This window comes from Azolla caroliniana, unplaced genomic scaffold (assembly GCF_043228905.1).
Source record: "Azolla caroliniana isolate FFs.n. ecotype wild unplaced genomic scaffold, voAzoCaro1.0.p SCAF_15, whole genome shotgun sequence".
NCBI classification, from domain to species: Eukaryota; Viridiplantae; Streptophyta; class Polypodiopsida; order Salviniales; family Salviniaceae; genus Azolla; species Azolla caroliniana.
Window position 1 is genome coordinate 12,461,399 of NW_028230450.1, and position 15,406 is coordinate 12,476,804.

General features: G+C 38.8%; 1 protein-coding gene across 1 annotated transcript; it reads left to right on the forward strand.

The window, feature by feature from the left end:
• The first annotated feature begins 847 nt into the window (after positions 1–847).
• SDG38 (SET domain protein 38) lies at positions 848–10,530 on the forward strand. The gene is made up of 9 exons (XM_087331625.1): positions 848–935; positions 1,108–1,241; positions 5,755–5,916; positions 6,007–6,062; positions 9,139–9,265; positions 9,353–9,422; positions 9,568–9,747; positions 9,836–9,907; positions 9,988–10,530. The coding sequence occupies exons 1-9, from the start codon at positions 896–898 to the stop codon at positions 10,104–10,106; spliced, it is 960 nt and encodes a 319-aa protein (XP_087187751.1). The 5' UTR covers positions 848–895; the 3' UTR covers positions 10,107–10,530.
• Positions 10,531–15,406: the final 4,876 nt, after the last annotated feature.

The following is a 15,406-nucleotide window of genomic DNA, read 5'->3' on the forward strand; positions in this document are numbered from 1 at the left end:
CGGTGGTCTTGAGTGGAATGCCACCCTATTCTGCTTTCCGGTTAAGCAGTCGACACACTTCTCCAGGTGCACTCCCTTGACTTCTGGTAGAAGTTTCTGGTCAACTAACCTAGAAGGCCTGAATTAACCCATCCTCTCTGGTTCAAGTCCCCGGTGGGCCCACTCAAATTTCACACGCACACGCATAACTTTGTGACACTGAATCTTGTGCATCATAGATAATTTTCTTTACCCCATTGCCTCTAGTGGGATTCCGAACCTTGACTTCATTATTGAAGTGATTATGTCTTATCATTTGGATATCCCTTGTTGTTGTCTTGATCTTCATTCACTATCTCTTTCTTCCAGTGACCTATTTGTCCTAAACCTTGATCTATTGTAAAACTTGGCTTGATCCTCTGAACACATCAAAATTCGAATAAATTAGAGCATTTGCCTCACCTAAAAAGAATGAACAAGATCCTACCTTGGAAATATAAATACACATTAATTCACAATAAACAATAGGGTTTGATTGATTATGAGATATATTGGACAAACAAAAACTTTCGTTCGAGCGGATCAATTCTCTTGCACAAGCGTGGGGGAGGCATACAACAAGAATGGAGTGTTGGATCGATTAAGTCAATGACATAACTTTATAAGTAGCCAGAATGCAAAAGCTCGAATATCATGTCATTACTCGGAACGAAGAGCATTGCTTGTCAATTTCATTCTTTGGCGACTATAGAGATCAGCCCCCGGGAAACTTATAATTAGTTACATCATACATGTGTGGCCTAGGCCATGAAGAACTTCTTTAATACATACTTATATAATTACATATTACATCTAAACAAAACTGGGAAGAAGAAAAACAGGGAGGGCCAGGGCACATGCGAGTGCAAAGAAGCAAATGAAGCCATCTCTTGTCCGATTCCTCACAACCCATTCAGGTATAGACCCCTGCTAAACCCTGACACACACAGATAGATGGATAGATAGATAGATAGATAGATAGATAGATAGAAAATTAGATAGATAGATGGTTAGAGTTTGTAATTCCATCGATTAATCTATCACTATTTATGAAAACAAGAGAATGAGCTAGTGTGTGCGCTTGAACAGGGCCTCCTATCCGTGTCGGATTCACCCCTGATGCTGGCAGAGGTGTTTTCGCAACTCGAGAAATCCGCACAGGTGAACTCATCCACACCGCAGAGCCCCTGGTGTCACATCCATCGCTTCAAAACCTCACAAAGGTACCACCACCACATCCTTCCTTTCTCTTGGAATCTTGGACTATGTTGTTGTGAATCTCTTTTGCTGTTTTCACATTATTGGATTTGACATAGCTGAAATGTAAAATAGCTTGATGGAAGAAAAAACAGTTATTTTTGCTTGTTCTAAACATCAACTTGCCCTCACACTTAAATTTATGCTGCCCTGGAGCCTAAGTGTTGCTGCACAAGAGCCATGTGTGAGGTTGAATATACTGACCTATGGGCCAAGAATCATGGAACTTGATGTTTTGAGCATAGGAAGCTAGGTGAGAGTGGGAAAAATTTATGCAATTCTTACACATAGAAATGAGAAATCACTCAACTGATGCAGTCTAGTATATCCACATTTGCTAGATACGTTTGGAAATCATTCAATTTCTTTTTGTGAGTTCCATTGACTGATTCAATAAAGATCAAGACTGCAGGGTTGCAGTTAGAGTTCATTTGAAGATCATTATAATAAGATTATGTAATGGCCGTGAATCTCTTGGATGATGTCACTGAAAATGAGAGACTGTTCATCCATGACCTACTTAAGGCATTGTGCCATCAAGGGAAAATGCATGAAGTGCGCAATAAACCGATCCTGCATGTTGGCATGCCTTTTCTTAGGCAGATTAGCAAAAAGGTCCTGCCAAGTTATACTTTTTATTTTTACTATGTATTTCCTTTTCGGAAAGTTGGAAATAGATTAGTAGAATGAGTCTATTGTGAGATACATCAAAAAATCACCCTGCTTGGTTGCAGATTAATCATCCTAGAATGCATCCTTGAGATTGATAATTAAATGAGGCATATTTTCTGGACATTTTGTTAAATTTGAGTTGTTTTATGGCATGATGCCCTTAATAGTTAGAAATCTGTGGGATCAGAACCCTATACAACTGCATTTAAAGAGGTTGCTTTGGAATTATTGACATGAACTGGAGATATGATGAGCGATGAAGACTTGTTTGGAATATCTTCAAGTCTAGAAAATATTTCTTGATTAATTTCTGTTAGAGAAGATTCTGGAACATTCTAGAATGACTTGATGCTTCTGAAACTTTTCTTCAAGCTAGAAATTAATTAAATTGTTTTTAGAGAACCCCAAGTTATCTGATGCAATCACACAGACATTAGAACATTAGTAATCTTCCCCGATGGGTGTTGAGATAGTTCCCAAACATGTGTGAGAAAAGCTGTTAATAGCAGCAGCGGAACAATTGTAAGAAAAAACAGACACTGCCAAGCTGTGAGAAGGCTGTTAGACAGCAGGTGCACCCCAAGTTATCTGATGCAATCACACAGACATTAGAACATTAGTAATCTTCCCCGATGGGTGTTGAGATAGTTCCCAAACATGTGTGAGAAAAGCTGTTAATAGCAGCAGCGGAACAATTGTAAGAAAAAACAGACACTGCCAAGCTGTGAGAAGGCTGTTAGACAGCAGGTGCAAAATAGTTGCAAAAAGTAGAGACACAGCCAAAGAGCAGAGCCTATTTGCAAGTAACAGCAAAAAATAAAGTTCTTACAAAAAAGGCTATTATAACCTATTTATTCGAAATTGGGGAATGTGGGTGAAATAGTTGTTTAGTAGTTAGGTGACTCTTGTACTACCAAACATGTACAATAAATGAGGAATAAGAGGGAATATCTTGGAAAAGCAGAAGAGAGAGAAGGCATTTAAAGAGTTGTAGATTCTAGAGAGAGAAGAATCTAGGAAGAGAAAGAAGAAAGAAAGATATATTCTAGAGAGAGAATGTAGAGGAGAGATAATAAAGATGAGAGAGAGTGTAGGTTTGGAGCTAACACCCTCCAACATCCTGCGCACAATTCTCTCCTACAAAATGTTGGAGATGCTCCTTAATTGTCACCTATTTATTTTTTGTAATATTTTGTGCTTAGAGCAAGTGGATTGGATGGATAGAATGAAAGAGAAATCAGTTGACTTTACAAAACATGTTTTTAAACAAGCAGTGCTTGATTAAGGCCAAACGATAGCTTTCCCTTCCTATAGCGGTTTGTGCTGATATACATCCTATCTTAGAAACTCAAAGTAGTGTGATATTGAGCGAATGGGAGAATATAACCCAACAAATGTTTCTGGTGTGTCCTTACCATGCAACTCCCGTCACAATAGATTGCATAGATTTGCTAACATGACAACGCATTAAAATTCCTCTTAATTAACCTAGGTCAACCTTGATGCGACATCTGACCCAGCATATTCCAATGAGTCCTGCACTTATGTGCGACATTGGATATATGAATGCTATTCAGCCACTTTACATTCTCGCCATACTCATACTTATGAAACTATGAGCAAGCTCTATGAACAATTCACGTAATCACTTCATATCTTATTTAGGGGACTACGCAGATAAATTGTTTTGTTTTTAGCCAATATTTCTGTAAAACCTGATAAATTCCACAAGCTATATCTTTTGCCAGTTTGGAGTCAGTACTCTACAAACAGCTTTCTTCCCTTCGTTTAGACAACATGTTTTCTGAACATGCTCCTCCTTGATTACTTCTAAAGAGAGCCTTCTTCAATAGTTGTTCTCCTCAGTGATCTGACTAGGCTCTTTCTAGATTTCTTTTTACTTTTTCATACAGCCATTTGTTCTAGTTGTAACTCTTAGGCTTTTAGTTTGGCTTAAGAACTTCATACTTTCTTAAGAATCAGGCCACACGTTAATTCTGATGCAACAGTATGTGATAAAAATAAGTTCTATTAAATTGGGAATACACTATTTTATTTACGAAAGTTACAAAATTCCACCGTAAGGATGGCACTTTATCTTTGCCAAACTCCGGCCTGAACCCTTGACTTCGATTTTGAGACTAATGGCAGACATAATTTTCTTTCAGTTTTACCCTTGATGGTACAATTTGTAGATCCATTCTTTAATATATTTGGATACACTCATCTGTCTTAATTTCTAACTAACATGAGGAAGTCTTGGGCTGCCATATTACACTATGGAGTGCACGAGATAGATGTGTATCCATATAAGAAGGCCTAATAATAAATCCAGCCCAGAAAATGTGAAAAAAGAGTGCCTCATAGGGAGCCATCTGCCTACCAAAAGATGTTTTGGGGCTGATCCATGTTCCTTTGGCATTGAATTTAATGATATTTTCTTAGATGACTATTCTTTTCCTTCAGGTGTGGACAATCCTAGCTATATTGCAATGTAGGTAATATGTTTATACTTATGCGATACTACTGGAACCATGCTTGCATTTCAGCATACCAACATAGGTTATCTCCAGGTTTAGCAAGCCTTTTTGATGATGTAAGTGCCAACCTTGAGTGCCTTTGCTTAGGGAGCTCCCAAATAACTTGGATATCAGTCATTGATCAGAATAATTCCTAGGACACTATAAGGCTGCTCTTGTCTCCACCTGGATTATGTAAGGAAGTCGAAGATAGAATGACAGGTTTCTGAAGATATCTAAAGGCAGAGATATAGAAACTAAAAACAATTATGGGGTTTAACACATAGGAGGGATTAAAGAAATAGAAACAGTTCTGCAAAACAAAAGCCGCCCACCTCAAAAAAGAATATACAAGGTAGGAGTGCACACACACACACACACACACACACACACACACATATATATATATATATATATATATATATATATGTGCTATCCAAGATACATATAATATGCTCTTAGAAGAAGAGCTTTAGATACTGATGTGACAGCTAAGTTATAGCCTCATAAGTGCCTATTTAATGCTGAGTGGAATCTTGTACAAGGATCACATTCAAACTACAAAATATTCTTTTAGAAGTTGTAGTACAGCTCTGAAGACAGACTGTACAACTTTAACAAAAATAATAGAAAATATTAAACTTCCACGATTTAGTTTGTGTTTCTTGTAATTGTATATGTGCGCATTATCTTTCAAATGGATGAAGGGCAATATATCCACGATAAATTGGAGCACAGCACAATGCAGCCTTCCGTTGGCAGAACCTGACCTTGTGAATGTCACCAGATCTGTGTAAGATTGTGTGTATGCCACCTTTCCTCTCTCAAAAAGAATGCAAGATATGATCTTTTTACCCATGCTTAAGTGGCAGTTAATACTATCAGATTAGTTTTATCAAGGCTGATTGACAAAATCTTTATCTATATAAAATGATTTCAAAGCATTTAAATGACTTTGTAGTTCTTTTTGAGATTTGGAGATCACACAATGTCATCAGCATATTGTAGTGTCAGTAAAGCACCCTTGCCACACATGCTACTACCCATATCTATGTAATTAGATATTTCATCTATATAAAGACTGAAAAGAGTGGGTGGTGATGTGCATCCTTGTTTTCCCTACAATCATGCTAGCCATTACTGCCAACAACCCAATAGGGTGGGCACAGTTTTGCTGACATTGATTCATAGTGAGAAATGCCAAAATTAAGATGCCTAGATTTGAGGTCAAATTGTTAGATTTGATCCACTTGAAAGTTTCTGAGATTGATTGTATTTGTAATTGTAGGTATGTTATTTTTGCCTGAGATGGTTACCTCATCTCTCTGGTTCAAGACATCTAGAAGGAAATTCCAAGAAGGTGCGACACCATTTCCTTAGTGGTTGCACTGACAATGATAACCTACAACCGATTTTTTGTTCCCAATGTTGTATTGATTCTTCCTCAAAGGTATGCATATATATAAAGAGACACAATTAACATCTACAATATGTTCCATTTGTTAAAAGATAATTTTTGGCTAATCTTTCTGCATTCCAGAACTTTTATGCAATTGAGAAGAAAGCAAATTGGAAAGATTTTCACCATTTTTGTAGGTATAGTGATAACTTGTGATAAGGGCCTGAATTCTTTATTATTAAATAAAATGTTTTAACTGGTTCATAGATGCAATGATTAGCATGGTGGGTTTTTGGTTCTTAGCTGTAATGTATCCATAATGAGGTTTTCAACGAATTACGATAAATTCAGGTTATATCAAAAATGCGTTTATCCATTTACTGGAGTTTTAATGAGTAGCCCAGAAAATAGTAGTGTGATTGTAATGGATTTGAACGCATTATGGGCTTTGGTACCAGGAACAATTGAATATTGAATGGGAAATTCAGGACGATTTTAACACTTGAAAGTTTGGTTCTAATGCAAAAACATTAAGTTGAAGATTGATGTGTTTTTATTAAAATATATCTTGTAAAAAACTAATTTTTATAATTGAATAAATCCTCCAATTCTTCATACAGGAGAACCCTTCTAAGTTTGAAGAGAACCTTCCACAAATCAAAGCTTGTGGCATCGAATTGATCTCATACAGTGATTTTCAGTTGTGGTGTAGCCCATTTTCACCCAAAAATAAACTTTGAAATTATATCAGTTAATTTCTGAAGTTAAATTTCAGTAATCTGAAATTTAATTACAGCTATTAGAAAAATTGTTTTTATGTAAATATAACGAGATGAGAGGACCCCAGACACCAGGGAATACATGGAACAAAGCTCAACTAAATCTGAATATACTGCTATAACGAAGTTTTTTCTGTTATGGAATAAATACAAACAACTGGTATTTAGGGAATTCCAAATGTTTTGGACCAGTTCTTGTAACAAAACTTTTCCATGAAGGTGGAAGTGTGCGAAGAACTGAATCAGCAGCAACGCTCTGTTGTTTGCAACTTTTTTGTCGAGAGGTATAACAAAGGTGGTGGACTTAGGGTAGGAGTGACAGGAGAGAGAAAATGGATGAGATGCAGAGAAAACAAAGGACAGGGAAGAGGAGATGCATGTAAGTTTTTGGAGCCCTCTAAAAGTAAACTTGTTCTGGGGGAAAAAGTATATTGTTCTATTAAAATGTGATCTTACGACACATGAACCATTTTACACTTGTCAAGGAACCCAATTATGTCCACACTGGCTACCACATTTTGTAAATAGTGGCTTGTTTGGTTTGTTCATATACCACACGCTTACTGTCCATAGTGATTGAAGTATGTCATGTTTGTCTTCTCACATTAGTGGTTGGCCCTCCTTGGATGTTAAAATATCATTCTAATTGTCATTTAAATTAGAATACCACTATGCTCGACTTGTGAGGAAAATCTGGTCGCTCAGTTGGGCTGTGACTACATGGCACAGCACTGCACTTCTATGATTGAAGTAGCCGCCATCGTAGAGCCAGAAAGCTTTGCTGAAGCAGTCCATGATCCTCATTGGGCGCAAGTGATAGATGAAGAGATGCATTCTCTCTATGACAATGAGACATGGGACCTCCTCATCTTGTCTCCAGGAACTCAATCTCCAATTCTTGGCTAATAGAGACACAATTGCTACTTGTCATGGACAGAAATACTATATTCCACCGAGCAAGATGTTGTGTTTTCTTTTCTTAGAAATAGTTGGCAACATCTATGGCTATAATCTTGAAGAGTCCAGCAATAACTAACTTCTTAATAAATGACCTCTTTTTCTTTTTAAAAGTGTTATTTAAATGAAGCACACAATTGTGTGTCAGCGAACAATTGATAAGAACCATAAATGCCATTTCATTATGTTTTGGATAAATTGATGTCTCATAGATTTTGTTTTTTATTAAGAAACTATTAAAATAGAGCTCCCATTCAAATCCTTATTGTAGCTTTATAGAAAAGAGAGAACTTTTATGAAACAAAGTCTAACTTGGGGCCCAAAAACCTGAAGCTTCCCTTGGAGAAGGCATTCTTCAAATACATTTGGAGGTGCTATCCCATTGCTGTAGCAAACACTCATATGGTCCATACAGTTTTCATCTTTGCAATTGGAGCAAATATCTCATTGGAGTCGATGCTGTGGGTCTGTACATAACCCTTGGCAAAGAGCCAGAAGTTATAATGATTGACAGAGGCGTCAGAGTTGTACTTTACCTTGTAGACCCTTTGACAATCGATGGCCTTCTTGCAGCCTTTCAAGATTTAGATACTTATGTTTTTTCTATTATCGGCTTAACTTATTGGTTTAATGGGCTTGCATTTTATTTTTGGGATATTTGGTCCTGAAAATTTGTGTCAACATATGGTTGATTGAAACTACTTCATACTGGCTCATTATGAAGAAAATTTTGGATTGAGTTAGGCAATAATGGAGAATTTATCTTGTAGACCTTTTGACAATTGATGGTCTTCTTGCAGTGTTTCAAGATTTAGAAGGAGAGGATAAAATCTGGGATTTTCAACATCATTATCCCAACAAACCCGCTCTACCTAGAAATCGGTGATAAAGAGAGAATAATGTTATGGCCAACGTGATTGTAGACATGAAAATCTAATAGTTTATATTGATTAATATTTTGTATGGTTAGTCTTATCTTAAAAGAGTAGTCACAAGGTGACTTGTTGGTGGCATGTTTGGCATAGAGAGGTGCAAGGTGGCTCACATTCATGGCGTACTTTTGCGTACTTTGTTGAATAGAAGGGGGTTCCACCCTAGTTGTCCTCAATAAGTTCAAGAACAGTTATTGGGTGTATTGGATTGTATCTAGTCTCATCTTCCTCTTCAATGTTCTTACTTTTCCTTCTCTTCTTTTTACTAGTCTATTATCCATTGCTTGTCTTGCTTGTTGAACATCATCTGATATCCATAATAGTATGCCTTTTTTATTATTGGTGTTAACCTGATTTGTTAATGGGCTTGCATTTTATTTTTGAGATGTTTGGCTCTTAAAACTTGTATTAGCATATGACTTATTGAAATTGCTTCATATTGGCTCATTATGATGAAAACTTTTGGATTGAGGAGTTATGTGCTGTTTATTGACTATCGATTACTACAATCATTCATGTAATGATATTAATCTTGCATGAAAGGGACTAGTGGGTTGTTTTCCATAATTTTTATTTTTAATTTGAACTTTTGATTGTCATGGCAGCGAACAGAACTTAAGGCTGCCTCTTCTAGCCAAACGCCTTGTTTGCATGGTTCTTTCAGAGACGGTGCAAAAGGATGCTTTGGATATTCTTTCTTACCATAAGCCACAATCCAATGTTGCATCTTGTGTAAGTTTCATACTGAAGGATTGGGCTTGGTATGCACATATTTCTAGGGATAAAGTATGGAAATCTGTTTGTTCCTTGTGTTGGCAGTGGATGCTGACATGGGAAATTTTGCTAGAGGCTTTCAAAAATTCTCAGAGCGTCAAAGACAAGCTTAATTGTATCCTTCACCTGATATTATTCTATGCTCGTAATAAATTGATAATGCTGCTTCATGCTTGATAATGTTCATGATGTATATAATATGACAAACCCATTTTGAAGAATCATGAACGTTTCTTGACCTTAACACTCATTGACTGAAGCTCTCTCTGCTGAGTGGTATATTAATGTCCTGGCTAGGATCTCTCTGAATTCGTTCCGTATAGAAATTCTAACTGAGGAAAGCACAAATCTTTTGGCAGCAGCTGTAGCATCAGTATCTGGGGAGGCTGTTAGTGGGAGTGGAGTTTATGTCCTTCCATCTATGTATAACCATGAGTGTGGTGAGTTTTATGTTAAAATTCTCAGGTAATTCAAACAATGCATTTGATGTTCTGGATTTTCTCTTCTTGACCCACTTTTTGTTGTCAGATCCTAATGTGGATATCTCTTGGCCCACAAATTCCATGGCTCAATTGACTGCAAGAAGAGATATAACAGAAGGTGGAGTAATCTACCTTTTTATGATCATTTAGACTTGCATTATGTGCTCAGGAGTTATCTCAATCTTTTATTTGACGTAGGTGAAGAGTTACGGATCACATACATTGATTCCTCCATGCCGCGATGTTCAAGGCAGCAACTCCTACAAAACTCCTACCACTTTCTATGCAATTGTGCGAGATGTAGAGATGATGACTGACTACTGGCAGTTATCTTGATCTTTTATTTGACATAGGTGAAGAGCTATGGATCACATACATTGATGCCTCCATGTCGTGATGTTCAAGGCAGCAACTCCTGCAAAACTCCTACCACTTTCTATGCAATTGTGCAAGATGTAGAGATGATGACTGACTATTGTGTTGCAAATCTCGGACTAACAATGCGTTCATATAAATTCTACCCTGCATTTGCAGATTGAGTAGGACAAGCTTGTCAGCAAAGCTTGAATGCAATTTATCTATGAATTACAATGGGCATTATGGGTCATTCAGCAAGGACGGAGACATAATGCACAACAAAGACATCAATCTCTTTTCAGAAACACATCAGTGTGCAGAAATTAAATGCTATGTTTAATATTTCAAAAGGTCCAAAAGTTATATCCATGTGAATCTTTCAAAATTTCTGGTGAAATAAAGTAAAATGAAATTATACCCAATCTAGGTACCCAGTTTATGATCAAAGCACAATGGTAAGAAGATCCATGGTTACAAGTAAGATAGATTATACAAGGTACAAAATAAATATATGCGTGAGATGTAGCCCATGAACATTGTCCAAGGATGATGCTGTATGTTCTGCTTGGGGGTCATGCTTGATCTCAGGCACTGGTATTATGTGCTTCATTGCAGAAAACATATTCTATGTGATGATTTGTGTATCCTTGGGCATCTGGAGTGGCCCAATTGAATTACTTGGGCGGGGGGTCCTGGTTGTGCTTGCTCCAAGGTCCCTCAGCACAACCTTTTAAAGAAGTTCAGCGTTTGCCTTGGTAAAATTTCTATGAGCTTGCCCAATCATCAACTCATGGGAGAATCTCAATCTATAGATCTCTATTAAACAAAGCCCCAAATCTTTGAGTTGGATTGTATGAGACATTGTGCATGCAAGGAGTAATGGAAGGAGTGTCTATGCTGAAACCATGGAACTTGGAACCATGATGCCATTTGTATGTACCAACATGAACGATCACCCTCACTTGCTAATGAAGACATCTTCTATTTGCATTGTTACCAAGTCCACTCCTATTGGCATCGTGAAAGGGGTAGCTAGTGCTCTTTACGTAGCCCAACATCTCTACACCACATGTTTTCATGTGTCATATGATCTTATGGATTTGGTCCAAGTCCTTGGATAACTAGTTTCATAATATCCTCTTAAACCATTAAAATTAGTTGTAGAATTTGTCTCAAGCAAGAAGCCCCTTGTTTTTCAACTTTATGTGCCCCATAAACTTATGCTTACATTCTCTAGTGTCGTTTCTCAATTCTCCTCGCCTTGATACTAACATCTACAATTTTCTCTATCCTACAATAGCAAATGAGCCTAATTCACAAAAGATGAAAAACAAATGTAAATAATGTAAGCCATCTTATTTGGAGGTAAATGATGACTTGAACAAGATTGAGCACGAGTATCTAGTTAAAGAGGAGAAAATGGACACAATATGAGGCATTTGCTTGTTCGGTCTTTTCCTCTTCTATTCATCAAAAACTTCGTGTAATTTGGACATATGGGTTTCACAAGACGTGTTTTCTCATCTACAAGGTCATTCCAACTTGCCATTGCTTGAATTCTTTGTTTGGCTTCATAAGCCTCATCCACATTGAGCTTTCTCTTTGAATGTCTAAGATGTGAGAATGAAGGTTCAAAGTTACACCCCTAGCAAACCTTGACAACCGTTATTCCATGTTGAAGGAAAGGACTAGGTTAGAAAAATCTTACCTCCTACCGAACATGGCTTCTACATCCGAGCCGGGAGTAGAAATTCGAAAGTTCGACGACAAGAACTTTGCCCTATGGAAGGAGATGATGCAGGATATATTGATCATCTGACATCAAATCGAGGAAATACGACACAATAATAAGCAAGCCTCGATGGCAGCAAACGAATGGCGCTCACTAGAAGAAATAGCCAAGTCGACCATTCGAATGCATCTAGCCGAGAATGTCTACTTCAGCATGGCCAAAGACACAACAACATTTACCTTGTGGGAGAAGCTTCAGGCCGTTTGCGAAAATCAGTCCTCATCAAAGCTCATATTGATCCGACATTTGTTCAATATGAAGATGAGAGAGACAGATACGAAAACCTCCCACATCAACACTTTCAACTAAGTGTTATCCGAACTCTCCTCCCAAGGGATTAACTTCGAAGAAGAAGTGAAAGTCTTGCCCTACTTTCGAGCTTGCGGGCAAGTTGGGAGGTATTCTGCACGACATTCGCCAACAACTGCCCGAAATGAAACTTAGACGAAACTATTGGCCAAGTCCTCGTAGAGGACATTCGGCGAAAATCAATGGGACTCACCATCAACGACTCGGCAGGAGCTCACTACTCGACCGAGCCAGCCGGGAGAACCCTAAACCCTACTCCCATGCAAAACGGCGTGGCGGAATGGATCAACCGGACGATCCAAGAGAGGGTGACGGCAATGCTCCAACACTCTAGGTTGAAGCATGAATTCTGGGCTAAGGCACTATAGACGGCCATTTATTTGATAAATCTATCACCGTCAAGGGCAATGTGGCTTGAAGTGCCATAAGCACTATGGTCAGGATAAACGCGGACCTACGACAAGCTTCGAAATTTCGGATGCGAAGCTTATATGCCTTCATTCTGAGGAACAAATGGACCAAGTTGGCACCCCATGCAACAAAGTGCATATTTCTCAGTTATGGAACCAATGGGGATTTTGGCTATTGGCTATGGAACCGGAAATTGATCCGGAATAGTGACGTAGTCTTCAATGAAGACTCGATTATCTCTGAACGGAACCAATCGAAAATGGTTGGCAGAAAGGTTTCTTTTGAAATCTCCAGAGATGCCATAGAAGGACCGACCCACTGGGCTGAATCGGAGATTCGATCAAGCGAGCGACACCCTTGTCGAATCCGAATCGACTAGAGGTCCACTGGTCAAAATTGATTCAACTACGAGATTGACAGGAGGTGAAAACAACAGAGTCGACATGACCAACTCGCCCAAACAAGCTAAGGTGACAAAAGGCTGATCCAAATCAGTCAAGGCACAAATCCCTTTGTCAATCAATCCTGAAGAAGGGGAGGATGACCAAACATCACCGAAATCCTATTCAAGGGCAAGTCATCCCACAGGACTCCTGAATATGGTTCAAGAAATACCGATCAACCAGCAGAGATGATCGAAGCATTCGAACCAAAGATCTCGGCATCCAGGAGATCAAGATGAGCTTGACGGCCGATAGAGTTTTATCAACCGGGCCTCGACTATGTCAATTACACAGACGCAGGCGAACCAAGCTCTTACAAGGAAGCTATAACCGCTTGGCTCATCACCAAAGGATTCAAACAAGAACATGGGTTGACTACGACGAGATATTCTCACCAATAGTAAAGATGACCACCCTCAGACTTCTACTTGGGGTCGTGGCGACTGAAGACCTAGAGCTCAAGTAGCTAGAGGTCAAGATGACACTCTTACACGGAGACTTCAAGGAAGACATCTATATGTCTCAACCAGCAGGCTTCACGACGATGGGGGAGGAAGGTCATCTCGTATGTTGACTGAAGAAAAGCCTTTATGGCTTAAAACAAGCGTCGAGGATGTGATATCAGAAATTTGACACCTACATTAGGTAACTTGGCTACTGTCGGTCCGACTCCGACCCATGTATGTATATTCGGCAATTGGTCAATGCGTCCCGGATCCATCTAATCCTATACGCCAAAGTGGGGCCTTCACGACAAATTTGTGATGAGGGAACTCAAACAAGCCTTACACATAATAGGCATGAGGATCAAGCGAAATCAGACGACAATGACTCTTAGACTCTCTTAGTCCGATTACATTTGTTAAGGTGCTAAAGCACTTCAACATGGAGAACGCAAAGCCTACATTGACTCTACTACCAACGTCGATCAGACTATCGGATAGAGACTCTCCTTCGACAGACGGGGAAGGAAAGCTCACGAGCGAAATACCCTACGCATCGGCCGTAGGAAGCCTCATGTACGCAATGGTGGCAACCTGACCAGACCTTGCATATGCCGTAGGGGTTGTTGGTGTCAAAACCCAGACGGAAACATTGGGAGGCCGTAAAGAACATATTCCGGTATCTACAAGGCACCGAAGATCTGCAAGTGACATTCGGATCAAACAATTCTACAAAAGTCGAAGGTTTCACTGACGTCGACTATGCCGATAATTTGGACAATCGGAAGTCAACATCAGGTTATATTTTCATCTATGGCGATGGCACCATATCGTGGAGGTCGAAGTTACAAGATTACATGAAACTCTCGACAACAGAGACTGAGTACATAGCTGCATTAGAAGCAGCCAAGGAAGCCATTTGGTTGCATCGACTATCGGCTGATTTTTCGGCTAAAGGCCGAATTGACCATCCATTGCCAACCCTCTTTTAGGAATTTGTTGAGCGAGCAAGCTCAACTTGGGCAGAATCAACTGAAGAAGCCGAGAACCGGATCATATCAAATCGATCGGTTAGGCTTGGATCAATTGAAGAAGCTGGGAGCCGGAAGGCCGTTAGAAAGATATTCCGTGAAGCAATATATTTGGGAGTTAGTGTAGGAGCTCCTTTATGAGCATTGAAGTACTGATGGTACTTGTGTCAATCCTTTTAAGGACTTGTATAAAAGTTCTCTTTGAGCACATTCTGTTGGCATAAAAGCCCGGGTCCTTCCAATTTGTATCTATCCTAGTGTGAACTCGTCCACATAGTTAGGGCTTAATATATAAGCAATAACCTAACGTTGTAAAGATATAAAAGATACACATTGTATCAAGACTTTGTGTGAGAGAGATCGAAAGAAAGAAAGAAAGAAAGAAATATTAACGTCTTCTAAGGACAAATGGTTTACAAAAAAATGGGATATTTACCCATTCATCGAAAGTAAAAATAAAAATAAGATAAAAATAGAGTTTAAGCTAGTTCTAAGAAAATAACAAAACTGTTCTATATAAAAAACATGTTCTACAATGAAAATGATGTTAAACTAGGCCTAATTTCATTTCCATCCAAGTCTCTCGAAGAGAAACGGGAGGTCAAAGGGTTGTGATGTGGATGTGGCCTGTGGTCCCAATGTAAAAGATACCCCAACCATAGCTTCTAGTCGACGTAGCTCACGTTCCCTTATCTTCTTAATCTTTTCTACTCCACGTCAACTTGTTTTGAAGCCCAACATCCGAGGGCGTTTGGTTGTTCTTTGCATTTCTGCTTCCTCAAGGGAGAGGCCGATTGAGAAATCGATGCGGAATAGATCACAATAAACGAA